The following is a 14,612-nucleotide window of genomic DNA, read 5'->3' as shown; positions in this document are numbered from 1 at the left end:
TTCATGCTTCAGTAAAAAAGCTCTTCAGGTTTATCTGCCCTGTAAACCTAAGAGGAAATCTGTCTGCAAAAAAAAAACCCTACTGTCAGTGTAGAAAGTAAGACCTTTTTCTTTAACAACCTCTTAAAATCCAGCCCAGCTTTTGCCATATTATATGAGAATTTAGCCATTAACTCTTCTGTTGAAAAAAAAAAAAAAAAAAAGCCAGTTCTCCTAAGCACAAAAGTCTAAAAATACTCATTTTCAGACAGATGCTGACATTGAAGAATAACAGCCCCCAAAAACAGAAGTCTGTGAAGTACAGAATAAACTAAAAAGAGGAGAAAACTGATTAACTCATCCCTTCCCCCTGCTAAAACAGAATTATAGTTAGCATCGACGGTTCATTATTTTCTCTACCCCCTAATACAGTATGAAGATTGTTAGTTGAGGGTATTCACGTTGTGAACAGAATTGTCGAAACATTAGAGATTTTATAGAATATACAAGGTGCTTCAGCTGAGCAGCAGTGAAGAATGTTCAAATAATCATTCTTAGAAGATTCTCTCTTTGTTCAGTTCAGTACAATACGTTTTTCTCCAATCAGCAGTACAAGTCTGCCACCGTGACATTTTGTTAGAGGCCAGTACACCTACTGAGATAGCTGTGATTTCCTTCCAGGATGATCCAAAAATAACCCTACCAGTAGGTGTGTAGGAAGCTCTGACAGTTTACTAAAGAATGAATTGAGGTAGATGTTTCATGTTGGAAAAGAACAGTTTAAAATGCAGAATGGCACTCTTCATACTGTAGTACAAATTGATTATTTTTGTACCATTTCATGTGGAATTAATGCAGGTTCCATTACCATAAAATAATTTTAAATAAGCTTTATTACTTTTGCAGTACATAGAAAACTTCCCTAGTATAATGGTCATTATTTTTAGGATAAAGTTCAGTGGATAAATATAACACATATCTTAGATGAATACTGTATTAATACATTACACATACCTTGTATGGATGCTTAAACAGCCCAAGTGTATGATTTTTAATTTTATATTTAAATCTAGTTATACTGCTAGCACCATTACCTCAGTATTCAGAGCACAGAGTACTCCAGTGCTTTAACCCTGATCTCAGCACCAGTTTCCTAAAATGCATGTTTGCAAGGAAGCCATGGAAGAAAATGTTGCCTTAGCATGTCCACCATCCGGTGCCTGTCACTTGACTGCAGAATTCAAATGGATTTGTTATGGGACAGGTATATTTCTGAACTACCGTGTGTCAGCTGGGCTTACCCACACAGTGTTAAGTTTCTGAGTCTGTGGTTAGGGTCCTCAATAGGTGAATTGATTTTGACTGCTTTTAGTACCCAGGGATTATGTTACTCCTTGGAGAAATACTTTCATATTAAGCCCACCTGATAATTAGGTCACCCTTAAGCAGGCATCCAAACACAAGTTGGAGCCAAAAACAGGAAAGTGGGAATGCAGTTTTGACCTGTATTTGTATTTTTAATAATGCTTCAGAATGTCTTTAAATTACTAAAGAAGAAAAAAAGTAGGAATTGTGGCTAAAAATCTCCAAAATCCCAGTGCAGTAAGAGGAGAGGTGAAGGGTGATGAATTCCCACAGAGCCTCCCTGGAACACCGCTGTCTGCCTGGTCTCCTCATTGTGATAACCTGGATGCCAATGGCAGCAGACAGGCCATCAATTAACTGGAATGACCTGTTTGCATATTTGTCTCTTAAAATACAACAGGTCTTTGTGTGTTCTCCTAGCAAATTGATTTCTGTACAGGTGTATCAATTCAGCCTAAAGGATCTTTGGGCAGCTCAGCTGCTAAATAGCCAGGCTTAGGGTGGGCAGAACCTCTCAGTGAAGAAGCGTGTATTTCTCAGTGAAGGACTCTGTTAGTTCTTTGGGTTTGTTTTGGTTGTTGTTTGGTTTTTGTTTGGGGTTTGGTTTTTTTTTTTAGGAAACAACATACAGTACTAAACCATGGATTAGTAGGATTTAATTCAACAGGAGACATGTTTGGTTTTTAAACATTAGTGCGTTATGGTCTTCCTCAAGTATGAAATCCCTTGCCTTAGCACATTTAAGGATTTACTTTGCTTGAAGTAAACAAATAATGCTTTATAATACATTATGTTTTGTGAGTGTCTCTCTGCCCCACTCTTAATATCTATTTCAAGCCACAAGAATCCCAGTTTATAAAGAAGGCTATTTTCCTTTCTGTTGGAAGTACTATTTCAAGTTAATTCAGGGTTGTTTTCTACAAAGGAAGCATGATTCTATCAGCTTGGCTACACAGGTGGATATGTGAGTGTATATGCTATATATCTTACATGAAGTTCCAAGCCCAGAAAATGTGCTGGAGTTCATATTATTGAAGAAATGCTGTAAATCTTAGCAGAACTCATGCATTCGAATGAGCTTTCAACTATTTAAGGTTTAGTACTGCCAGCACTGCTCCTTCAACCCTACTGAATTGTGCGTGTATCCGTGGATACTCATGGCTGGTTTTCTTAAGGGAGGATAAATTGTGGAACATAATGGCAATTAGAGTTTATGAATGTCTTCAACCTAATTGTTTCAGTCATTGCTTCTGAGAAGAGCTAGTTGTTTGAATGTGGGGCAGCTGATTTATTTTATGCATTGGCCAAGCAAAAATATCTCCAACAACTGCATGGGTTTAAAATCAAATAAAGTAAACCCTTGACTGCCTTTGCTGTTCGTGGAACAAAAGTGTGCAATATGAATGAAAAGAACCAGTGCCACATTGAACTACATATGACTTTACAAATGGTCTGCAAAGGATCTGGCTGAGTAATTTTACATGAGACAAGATAATCCTTGAGTTCTGTGGCTTACGGAGCTGAATGACTCTTATCTTCTGGTGTGCTATTGCAATGAGGTTGTGCTTCCACACCCCCCTAAAAATCCCTTCTTCCATGGAAATTATTATTCATGCAGTTTCTGGACTCATAATTCCTTTACCTGTAGACTCAAATTTTCAATATATGTTATAGAATCGTAGATAGAATCATAGAATCCAAGGTTGGAAGGGACCTCAAGGATCATCTGCTCCAACCTTTCTAGACAAAGCCTGACTTAGAATAGGTGTCCCAGCACCCTGTCCAGATGAATTTTAACAGTGACCAACATCGGGGAAACCAGCAATTCCATGGGGAGATTATTCCAATAATTATTATTCCAATAAAGAACTTCTTTGCGTGAGAAATACAACAGCAAAGTCAAACCCAAACCAAGCAGACAGGCAAGTCCATCAGTAAAAGAAAGCACCAACACTTCAGCTGATACCGATGTTAAGTCTGAATACTGTGGGGTTCCCCCTACACTGACCACTCTTTATTTAGCTCTTGTAACTGATCTCATCTCTATTCTAAAATACCATGGACAGGACCCCTAAGTGTCTCAGGTAAACAGATCTTTTAGGCCCATCTCGCCGCAATGGAAAGACAGAACACCTCCCAAGGACTGTTTACCTGATCTTAAGATAGATGAAGATGAATCAGGCCATGCTCTCCCATGTACTAGAATTTGAATTGCCGTATTGCATATGATTAGAATTCCTGCAACAAAAACATTGCTTACCTTGAACTATGGTCTTGGACTTCAACGACACTCCTTTTTTTACGGAGAGATGCCTATTGCTTGTAATTGCTTAGTGATGAAAGCACATCAAAGATGTTGCAAGCACATAGAGGGCAGTGTGAAGGAGCCTTTACCCAGGCAGAAGATCCTGGCCTTATTGATTCTAGATCAGAAATTCTTTGGGAAGTGATTTAGAAGTGATTGTATGCTGAAGTGGCTCCACATGGAGGTCATTTCAGCATTGGAGTATGAGTCCCTAAACAATGGCTCTCTCCAGATTGTGTGAGGTAGCAGTAATAAACATGAAAGCACAGCTGGAAGTTCCCTGTAGATATGCTAATGCTCTGGTTTTGATGTGAACTCAGTGGTGCTTTGATGAACAGAGACCACAGCCCTTTGCCCACTGAGTAAAACAGTCATAAATGCTCAGTAATTATTCTTTGTTTTCTTCATATTGTGAGGTTTCAATTTGGTTTGATTTCAGTTTCAGTTACAGCTGGAAATACCTAATGGCCAGCTATGAAGTTTAACCCAAGGCAGTCCACTGTGCCTTATTATTTTCTTCCCTAGCCTCTTTTTAAAGTACTTCCTACCCAAAACCAAAAGCGATTTATCATTGTGGACTGCTGGACAGAATGCATGATAAGTTGCAGGCACAGTGCTGAAATAGGATATATGATTTTTAGTTTACACTAGAGGTGGATGGTCTTCGCTGAGCAATACATTTCAACAAATCAAAAGCATCGCTGTGGAGTTGGCCCAGAATATTAACTGGTTTTTTACCCTCTCTGTCCATCTTCATAATCTCACAGGAAAAGGTGCTGTTACACACAATAGCATAGATTCACAAAGATATGCCCAATCAATAAACCGTTGTTTCCTAAAATACCTTCTGTTAGATAGATAAATTTAGAAAACTATGAAAACAACCAGCTGATTGATAAGTTTGTCTGTGAAACCTCTAGAGCCTTTGTGTGCTCTGCTTTCTCTCCTTCTTTGCACTGCTGTGGAAGGTGGTTGGTGTAGAGACTGTAATTTCAAGACCATTGGAAATGTCGAGTTAGGCTCTAATATAAATAAGTGATTAAGATAAGTGACCCTGATTTTCACTTGTCCCAAGGTCATGGAATTTCCTTAGCTCTCAAAGGCCCATCCACTACTGAAGAGTATGGATTTATGAGTATAAAGTTAGTCTCCAGTTCTTGAAGACTTCGGCTTCTTCTGAATTTGTGTTTCTCTTTTCCTGTGCCCTGAGAAGCTACAGACAATCTTTCACAGGAATTGTTCACCTGTGAGTAGTGAAGAAATAGAGGGACACTGGCACATTTGAGAAGGGCTGTGATATTAGTATATGTCTTTCTATATTGTCATTCTTGTTTCCCCCGACTCTTTCTTGCTCTTTCGCTTTTCTGGCACTCTTTCCCTGGAGTGTGTCTGTCACTTCTATTTTATTCTATCGAAGCACAAGTAGAGCACTTAAACTTAGAGTCTTCCTTTTTGACATGTCAGACAGCACTTCCAAGATACCAGAAAATGAGCAAATTTCACTTCTTTCTCCCCACCAATGGCAGTATGTTTGGCAGAGGAGCCTATGGAGAATTAACCACCCCAGAGCAGGAAAATCTACCTGTCCTTCCCCAAAAATTGCCCTGAGAAGACCAGTGCATGCTCGTGCTGTGTTAGCGACTGGGACACCGGCAGTCTGTGCAAGGGTGAATACTCAGATTGGCTGGAGATCACCGTAAAGGGCAGACAATTTAATGCCAGTCACACATGCTGGGTAGATTAGAATACTGATGAGCCCTTTTGAAAGGCCAACTGCATCTTCCTTCAGCAAAAATATTAAAATGCCCCTCTTTCCCCCACCTCCCCCCCAGGTTCTCCTCAAGAATAAATTAAAACTTGGAGGTGTGGTTATTATCACAGAATAATTAGACCCCATGGGATTAGAGACACTCAATGTTTGTTAATGCCCCTGGGTTGTGATTATCTAATAATGATGATGCCTCTGTCATCGCTTAATTATTCTTCCCCTTTAAAACGTTCCTTATGCAGTCAGAGCCCGTAGAGTGTGCTCACTTCAGACAGAAACGCAACTGCAAATTCCTGGGAGCGCTGTCACCTGCCTGGTGTGATTGACTTACCCACTTCTCCCCCACGCCCATGTTTATAATCCTCATCTCATAAACTGCATCATTACTTGAATCGTTCCTTATTTCCATAAGAGACATTTCATTCATGTTTAGGAGGAAGGTTTGGGGCCTCCATCTCTTTGAAACAATCATCGCTAGTGCTATGTAACTATGTAAGTGCACCTTTATCAATTGATTTTAAACAGATCTGTCCAGAATCTTGTATTATACCAGACTGGTGGTCTAGATACCCAACTACATAAGGGCCTCCTACAGTTGGGTGCCGTTCTTCTCTGTTTAAGATGTAAAGAAGATGTAAGTCAGACTAAAGTTGGAAGCTTTGCGTAGACTTTGTCTAACACAACTCAACTTTATCTAATATGCTCCATTATATATTCCAATGCTTCAAGATATATTCCAATAGCCTTAGTCTTTCACTCAGGCTAGCGTTTGTCTTGTTTGGATACAGTTTGCAAGACATTGTTCCAGAATCATTGGGTTTCCAACTAAGGATTAGAAAGAAAACAGACAACACAGCCTTAATCTGATTATCCTTAAATCCAGTGTTGTCTCTTAGCCTCCCGTACTAAGAAAGGGACAAACACATATGCTGTTTACCCAAGAGATTTTTGGTAGTAAACGAAGATTTTATATTCAAGTTGCTAGAATTTGAGATTTCTAATTTGAATTTAATATTTCTTTTCCTTTTCTCCCCAACTCTTTATATTTTTTTTTCTATGTCAATGACTAAGGAGATGTTAGGAATATTAAAATACCTTTTTTATTTTCTTTCTTATGTAATTTACTCTCACTGCATAATTTCTTTATATCCTTTCTTTCTGTTCTTCTACTATGTTTTTATTTTCTCTTGAACATTGCTAAATCTAGAAGATTGAGGCACTGATCATCGTGCTGGCCTTCCACTGAAGTCCATCCAGCTGATCAATGTTTTCCATGCGATGAGACCAAATCTGGATGTAATATTTAGATGTGACCTAACAAATAAAGAGGAAACATCACCTGGGTCTCCTGGCTCTTCTCCTGTTCCAATAGCCCAGGATGCTGTTGGCTTTCTTTGCTGCCAGGGCATGTTGCTGGCTCATGGTCACCTCTCACCAGAATCCTTCCAGGTCCTTTTCCCAGCCCATCCATCCCCACCCTGTGTTACTGAAAGGGATTATTCCTTCCCAAGTACAGGACTTCGCATCTTGCCTCGTTATATTTCATGAGGTTCCTGTTGGCCAGGTCTGCCCATCTGCATCCCTCTGAATGGCAGTCATTTAGTCAGGAGCAGTTTCAGTCAGGTCTATTTCATCTAGCCCTCGGAGTCAGTGAGCTCAGGACGGCAGCAGAAAACCAGAAATACACCCAAATTCAGTACAAGGAAGAGGATTCTGGACTCAGACAACCAACAATACAGGTTTGACAGGAGTCTCTCCCAAAAGAGAACATGTTTTCTCTGCAACTTCTCATGCTTGAAGTCATAGTGACACTCAACCTTAAATTTGCAGGTAACATTGATCCCTGGTGCACTACTATATCGTCTTAACCAGAGTTATTTAAACTCTCCATTAAGTAAAACAACAAGAACAAAGTTGTGGTTCACAGCTGAGCGGAGATAAGCAGGTAGCTGGTATCAAAGTAAATGCTGAGCTTCCTGTTGTGCCGTGCATTAGGTAGCGACAGGCAATTGCAGAGCGTAACCAAGAGCTGCCTAAAGGAAACCTGTCAGCAGGGCTGGCACAGTTACTGTTGTGAATCTCTGTATGGAAAGCCCCAGTCTAGTTAAGCCAGGCTTGGAGCTGACCCGAAGCTCTGCAGCGCCAGAAAGCTGGTTCTGCTCCAGAAAGATGAGCTGCTTTCACATGGATGAGGTGAGTGAAGCTTTACAGCAACCTGCTGTGCAGGCAAAGAGCTAAAGCTGCCCTTGATTTTCTTTCCCATTCTTCCCTTTAGTCCTGCCCTAAAGCCAAATTAATGTTTACCAAAGGAAACTTCACTTACTATCTCTGAAATTCATCTTTGATACTCTTAATACCTTAATCCCAGGCCTGCAGTGTGACTGTGTGTCATTTCCAGACAGTATGACAGTGTTGGAAGAGGAGGAAGGGAACAGGATGAGGTGAAGAGGAATGGGGAGAGTGCACACACAGCCTACTGCATATCCGCACCCATAGAACAGTGCCAAGTTAGCATATATACTATGGAGGTTCCACGGAGACTTCTTCTTGTGGTATATGGAGTTCTTTTATTACTTAGGCATTTACTAATGAAATTAAGGAAAGAATGGGGTCAGCTACACACTATAATTCACCCCTCTGCTAAATCACAGCAATGCCTGTGTGATTCAAGCAGGTTCTGCTCTTCAGAGCAAGTGAGATGGAGTGTTTATCCAGTACTTCATTTCATCACCAGGTTCTCAGGCAGCCTCCCTGGACCCTCCAGGTGACCTGTTGGGGAAGAGGGTTTGTTTTATAGACTGGGCATGAGAGGAGTGGGATTTGCCCAAGTCTATAGTACAGACAAACGTAGGCCTGTGGGTTTTTTTTGCTTCAGAACACCCAGAAATCCTGTCAAGAGCACTACTTGATCTTAGGTGTAGGAGGTAAATAGGCATGACAAGAATGTGCCTGTATCTCCAAGATGTGGCTTTCTAAGAGACAAGCCTGTGACTGGGAAGAAGCAGAATTAACCCTGTCTTGCCACAAAAAAACATAGAGCTTTATCCAGGGCAGCACAAGAAGTTTGAGGCAGAACTGGGAAAGGCATCAATAGCATCTAGTAATTCAGCTCATCCTGTTGCTTTTAACAAGGCCATCCTATTTTGTATGACCAATATTGTCACACTTCCCAAGTGACTGCTGTCTGGCTCCTTTCTCTGACAGGATGCGCTTAACCGAGCAGTGCACATCCTCTGCAGATTAGATCAGAATTGCCCAAAATCAGGCAATTCTCTGAGCCTGAGATTTGATTGAGGTGGTTACATTCAGACTCCTGAATTTTCATGGTTTGGCATTGATTCTGCATGCAGGATGGAAGCAGATCCCTCACTTTCAGATCACCAGCTTGTTAATACAACGTGTGGCCAACAAGAAGGGCAGGATCCATCCTACAGCACATTGCCTGTCTGAATGATCTATGTCTACTTTGAGTTCACCATCTCAGCCAGTAGGAAGGGTCACTTACAGAGGGCAGTTCAGCCCATCCTTAGATAGAAATCTAAAGGTAGGGTGTCCAAGTTGGAGGTCTCAACCTCAGAGACTGCCCAAAAGAATAGTTTTGACTAGACTGGCTTAAACTAACAATGAGGCTGCCAAGGTGGGGAAATTAATCCCATCCACAGTGTGCACAGCAAAGCCAAAGAAATACTTACGTGTCATTGCCTTGCCTAGATGCTGTTATCCTGAATCTAGTTTTCCAGCTGATATAAATCCAGGCATTGTAAATCATCATGACTCTGTGGACATAAGCTAGCCAGAAGAATGGCCAAAATTTCCTATGCTAATGCCGCTTGTTTTTCTAGGTTGGCAGAGTTTTTAGGAATTGTGTTGAAATGTTACTTAAATTAAAAGGGGAATGTCTCATTGCTAGTTTAGATTTCTGTTAAAATATCTCTGACCTAAAAGGTGTTATAACCTTTTACAGGTAGAAATAAATGTGTTGAGGAGAAGAGTTGAAAATGCCAGCTTCTTTCAGCCTTAAATATCTCCATGAATGCAACATTACTGGTTAAACACAAATATCTGTACTGTGTAGAGCAACCACTCCAAATGAAAATGTGTTCTCTGTATCACAGAGAGCTCTTTTAAAGAATATGTTAACCAAAGGCCAAGTCTCTTTATTCGTAATGAAGCTGATAGCAAAAGTTTCATCAATTAAATGGAGGAAGCAGAGTAAGATCAAATGGCTGGGGTTGTGAATGAATTAGAGGGGTGTCGGGGAAGGGCTGCAGTGATGCCTTTCTCCATTTCACAGTCTCTTTATGGTATTATTTGTATTATTTGAAGTTTTCTGGGTGTTTAGTAAAGTGGGACTGAGTTTGGAAGAAAGATGACACAGAAATGTGGGAAGAGAGTGGACAATGAAGAGGAAACCACAGGGTCTCTAATAGTGAAATAAATATTTTGAACCTTCTCACCTTTCATGGTTGGAGATGCTAAAGTGTTTTGTAAAGTCTCTGTGTGTGGCCTGGATGGAGAAGGCAACAGGTGGCCAGCATGCTGTGTACCTGCAGGAAAGAGCAGATTTTTCTACAGGTTACTGGACAACTCTTTATTCTCACATGTTAAACTGACCTCTTTATCCAATGCTGTGATAGTATTTCCTGTATTAATAGATTCTTAAGGTCAGTGGGGAATTTGATGAACATCTTGTCTGAACTCCTGCAACAACAGCCAAAAGATTCAACCCCGTAACTCCTGCCAGTAGTCTCTGGTTGTGCAACAGCCTCTTTGAGAAGGTTGTTGGCTTATTCCATGACTGATGTTAGAGAGGAAGAAGTTCCTTTGAGTAGGCAAAATATTATCTATCATGTTCTGATGTTTATCCAGGGCTTAACGTCGTGAGGGAACGATCGGTACAGCTGGTAAAAAGAATCTCTGTTCTTCACCAACTATCGTATATTCAGTCAGCATTCATCAGGCTGGAGCTCCAGTCTGCTGAATCTCTCCCCCTAGCTTCAGTATTAGCTAACTCACTTTGTACTGGCCAGAAACGTATCGAGTCCCTGACATATGCAGGTTTTAAGGAGACAAAGATAAAATTCCCAGTATAAAGGGAAAAATAATACACCGGATGTTGTGGATACAGGGTGTGCCATACAGAGTGGCAACAGAAGCCCAAGTCCTTTGCACTGTTTGTGTGTATTTTGATTTTCCTCACTGTTGCACCAAATAGTGCTGCACCAGTAGCACAAAGAGGGCAATTCCTAGTGGCATTGCAGCTCCATACATCAAGTTGTCTAAGTACCTGGAGAGAGATGCTTACTGTTTGTTAAGCAGTACTATGAAGTGCTATGATTCAGAGCAGCAATGTTCTGGTGTAGAGGATGGAGGGAGCTGTGACATGTTTTCTTTTAATTTATGTGGTAGAAGGGAACCTGGTAAAAAACAATTTATAAATTCTGTAGGTATCCAATCTGTTGTTGTCATCTGGACAACTAAAACACATTAATATAGAATAACACTATTCTGACAGTGAATTATACTTCCTTCGCCATTACTCTGAGCAGTTGTGGAGCCCAAGAGCTTTGCTGACACGGGAGATTCATACAGGTTCCCCAAAAGTGGTGCAGTCCTCTACTGTTACCATGAGGCATGTGACTTTTTTCCCCCCCTTTGGTTCAATATATGTTACAATTTTGTAGCTGAAAGGAACTAGAAACAGGTAAAGGACAGGAGAAGCATAGTCCTTGTCTTTAGATGGCTTTTAGCATGTTCTGGGGTCACATGAGGTAAAAACTTTTGGCAGGGCTAAGACTCCACAGGTATCTTGTAGGACCTGTTAACTTCTGTTCCATGTCCCTTTAAGTATTTTGGGACATAGGAATACCATTGCTTCACCTGTTAATTTGAGAAATGTTCACCTCTGTTAATATCTCGGACCTTTTGTGGCCCCTTTATGATAGTATTTTAGCTCATCCCTGTCTTCATCTTTATTTCATACATGCAGGTCTCAGTCAAAGAGAAAGAGATAACTAGTGTGGAGTCTCTCAGGAAAGGGCAAGGTGCTGAATCTGTCCTTTACAAGTGCCCTAACAAAAGGAGCTCCATTTCTGTTCACCCCATGTTCAATAAGATAATGGGAGCCACACAATTTGTTCCGTTTCTTTCTCCTCAAAGAAATAATAAGCCAAAGAGGAAAAAGTATTGTCCCAATGGATCTGAGAGACAGATCACTGCTAAGCAGAAGAAATAGCCACAACAACAAAAAGCTGATTTCTGAGGCGCTTTGGTGCTCCAGCTAGTATTTCACATTGATTATATGCCAAGGCATTATTTAGGCAAACTAGATAATCTGCGTTGTAACTTCAAATGGGAAAATCACTGAGGCACCTGCTCTGTGTTTGTCTGATGGAACAGAGAAACTTGATATGAATAAAAGAAAAGAGATGTTGGCCCCAGATACTGGCCATCCCTGGGGCATGTGTTTGAGCAGTGACACCAGGATAAGAGCCATCGCAACACGCTCTGTGGGGTGTGCAAAAGGAAGGGATTTAATCAGGTTTTTCTGCCTTCTCTTCATAATAGTAAGCTTGTGGCTCTCATTCACAAGAGTTATTTGCCCCCAGTTTTAATGTAATTTTTAGGCAGCTTCCTAGCCCCTGTTTCTCTCATTTCTTAACTATATGTGTTTCCTCTGGAGAAAAGGGCAGTAATGCTTCGAAACAGAAAATGGATGGAATTCAGCCCAGTCAAAAACAATCAAATACTTCAGATTTGAGGTTTATGGACTTCATTTACATGATCTGCTAATGAATATGAGCAGAAACACAGAGCAGTATTGGTCACAGGGAATTCACTGGCTTTCATGCATGCTTTTTTTTTCTCCTCTGCTGGTGCTCACATTATCTGACAAAAGTGGGTTTTTACTTGGTTTTTTGTTACTTTTTTAAAAATCAAGACATTATTGGCTTCTTAGTTCTTTGTGGAGAGAGACTGAATGATCAAAGCTGCCTCTATCTGCACCATATGCAATTGGTCAAGTTAACATTGCAGATGCTAGGGAAGCGGGGACAAGAAGTGCCTCAGAGTCTGGAAACCTCACCTGCACTAAGAGAGTCTTGTACTTTGAGGCCTCACGAAGGCTAAGGCTTGTCTTTGGTGGGTCTTCAGGTTGTAAAGGTAGGTTGGTTGTAGGTGAAATCCTGAAGGTGCACCCATAGAGTGAAAAAGTTGCCTCCTGCTTTCCTAACTGGATACTGACAGCTGTAGAGGCTTCACTTTCTTGAGGCTTCACTGACTAATCTGATGTGTTCAGCAGCTCAAAAGAGCATCAAGATAGAAGTGGTCTTGACCATTTCACAGATAGGTCATGAACAGGAGCAAAAAAGGACTGTGTAGACATGATGTGCCTTCAGTAAATCATCAACAAAACTCTGACTTTAAATGTTCACTTTTCAGAAGATAATGGAACCTTATAATGGAAAAGAAAGTCTTTATGATTGATACATTAAAGTAGGGCTCAGGAGACAAGCTAAAAACCTAATTGCTTCTGCAGCTTTTATGAATGTGATTCATCTGCTATAACTTTACCTACCTGTAAGTTTTTAATCTACACTGGTTATTCAAGGCCCTTCTATGAGAGATGCACATTTCTAGTTTATCCAACCTATCACAAATTATAGCTCTTTCTAAGGTGTTTTATTACTTTCCTATGACAAGAGAGTGAGTCTTTTTCTTTTCTTAAGCATGTAGTTTAGACAGATTCATCTCATCCACCTCTGTCATTCCCTTGGCACTGTAGCAGCAAGGACCTTTGCTCCACCTGAGCCTCTGCAGAGCTCCTGGGGATGCATCTGTCATTTATAGGGTGTATATACATGACTAGTTATGTACAAAGGCCAGGCTAAAAGCCTGCACTAAAATGGATAGCAGATACATTTTGCATTTGGTTGGTCATTCTTCTTTTTGTAAACTTCAAGGGTTTAAATGATGTTCACACAGAATCCTAGAGCAGATCCGTAACAACATAGTGTCTCACTTAGAATAATTAACAGTTCTCTTATAACACTTGGTGCCCAAACCAGAAAGCTGTTTTAAGACAAAATTACTAATTCTATTTTAGAATATATAAGATATAGGATATATTTTATATATATGTATATTCTATATTATGGAATTACTAATATTTTTTTTCAACAATAAATTTCAAAATGTGACAGAACCTCAATAGCCTAGTTAGCTCATCAGCCTGGGGTGTTAGGTTGAAAGACAAACTTTCTCAAAAGTGACTGATCCTGTACTTATTGTTCCTGTATTATGTTTGCAAATAGTAGCACAATGCTAAATTTTGTGATCCAGCCTTTGCAGCTCAAGGCTCATCAACACTTCCCATGAACAATCATACTATTAATTATCTTGGACAAGGTTGGTCTATTGGTCTCTTTTTCTTGCAAATAACCCTGTTGTGCTCAGCATTATTGTAAGCTGTTTTGTGATCAACTAAAATAAGCAAAATATGGCCTTAATTTTGCCTTTGTTCATTTTTTGTTTTCCTTTCAGTGGCTGCATCAACTGCTAATTCCACAGCTGGTGCGGCCATGAATTCTTTGACTTCTCTGGGTACTCTCCAAGGATTGGCTGGAGCCACTGTTGGACTGAATAATATTAATGCACTAGCAGGTACCGTAAACAGTGAGTATTTACTGCTGTGGTGGACAGCCTTTCCCAATAATCATTCCACAAAAACTATCAATTGTAAAGTGATTATTTTTGATCTATATACAAAATAAGGGGGTCAAGTTGATCTAGTTCCATTCGTGGTACACATGCAGTTCTGGAGTCTTTAAGTTTCACATAGTTTGCTCTGCAAAGTGAAGTCCCTTGGGTCCCTGCACAAAGACTCCTTTTCTTGCAGGAAGGTAAAAGAAATGTCACCAGGGATTTGGGTTATTTAGGCTATAGCAGAGGCTCCTTTGTCATTTAGGGAGTCTGACAACAGGTCTATCACCCAATGTACAAAACCTCACTCAGAAACGTAGGGATAAGAAAGATGTTTGCCGTGGAGGCAGTCCTTTTCAAATGTCTGTAGGAACTATAAAGTCGACTTGAGAGCAACATACTTTAAAAATGAAGGCAAGTCTTTGACTTTTAATTGGCAAGTATAAGAGAATGATGCAGTCAGTCACCTGCAGTACCAGAGCATGCACATCAATC

General features: G+C 40.3%; 1 protein-coding gene across 14 annotated transcripts in view; it reads left to right on the top strand.

Annotated features, from left to right (window-relative positions):
- The window catches only part of CELF2 (CUGBP Elav-like family member 2), a 563,407-nt gene that overhangs the window by 528,269 nt on the left and 20,526 nt on the right, over positions 1-14,612 (top strand). For 10 of the 14 annotated variants that reach the window (XM_057403784.1, XM_057403774.1, XM_057403773.1 and 7 more), the window contains one exon: positions 13,959-14,090. In XM_057403784.1, the coding sequence (XP_057259767.1) occupies positions 13,959-14,090 (132 nt within the window). The remainder of the gene's footprint in view (positions 1-13,958; positions 14,091-14,612) is intronic. The other 4 variants (XM_057403772.1, XM_057403775.1, XM_057403779.1 and 1 more) reach the window with 1 other exon arrangement.

This window comes from Pezoporus wallicus, unplaced genomic scaffold (assembly GCF_028554395.1).
Source record: "Pezoporus wallicus isolate ANWC-B61680 ecotype Strahan unplaced genomic scaffold, APGP_CSIRO_Pwel_v1 contig_6978, whole genome shotgun sequence".
In the NCBI taxonomy this organism is placed as follows: Eukaryota; Metazoa; Chordata; class Aves; order Psittaciformes; family Psittacidae; genus Pezoporus; species Pezoporus wallicus.
Note: the sequence above shows the minus strand (reverse complement) of the source record. Positions and strands in the feature narration are given on the sequence as shown.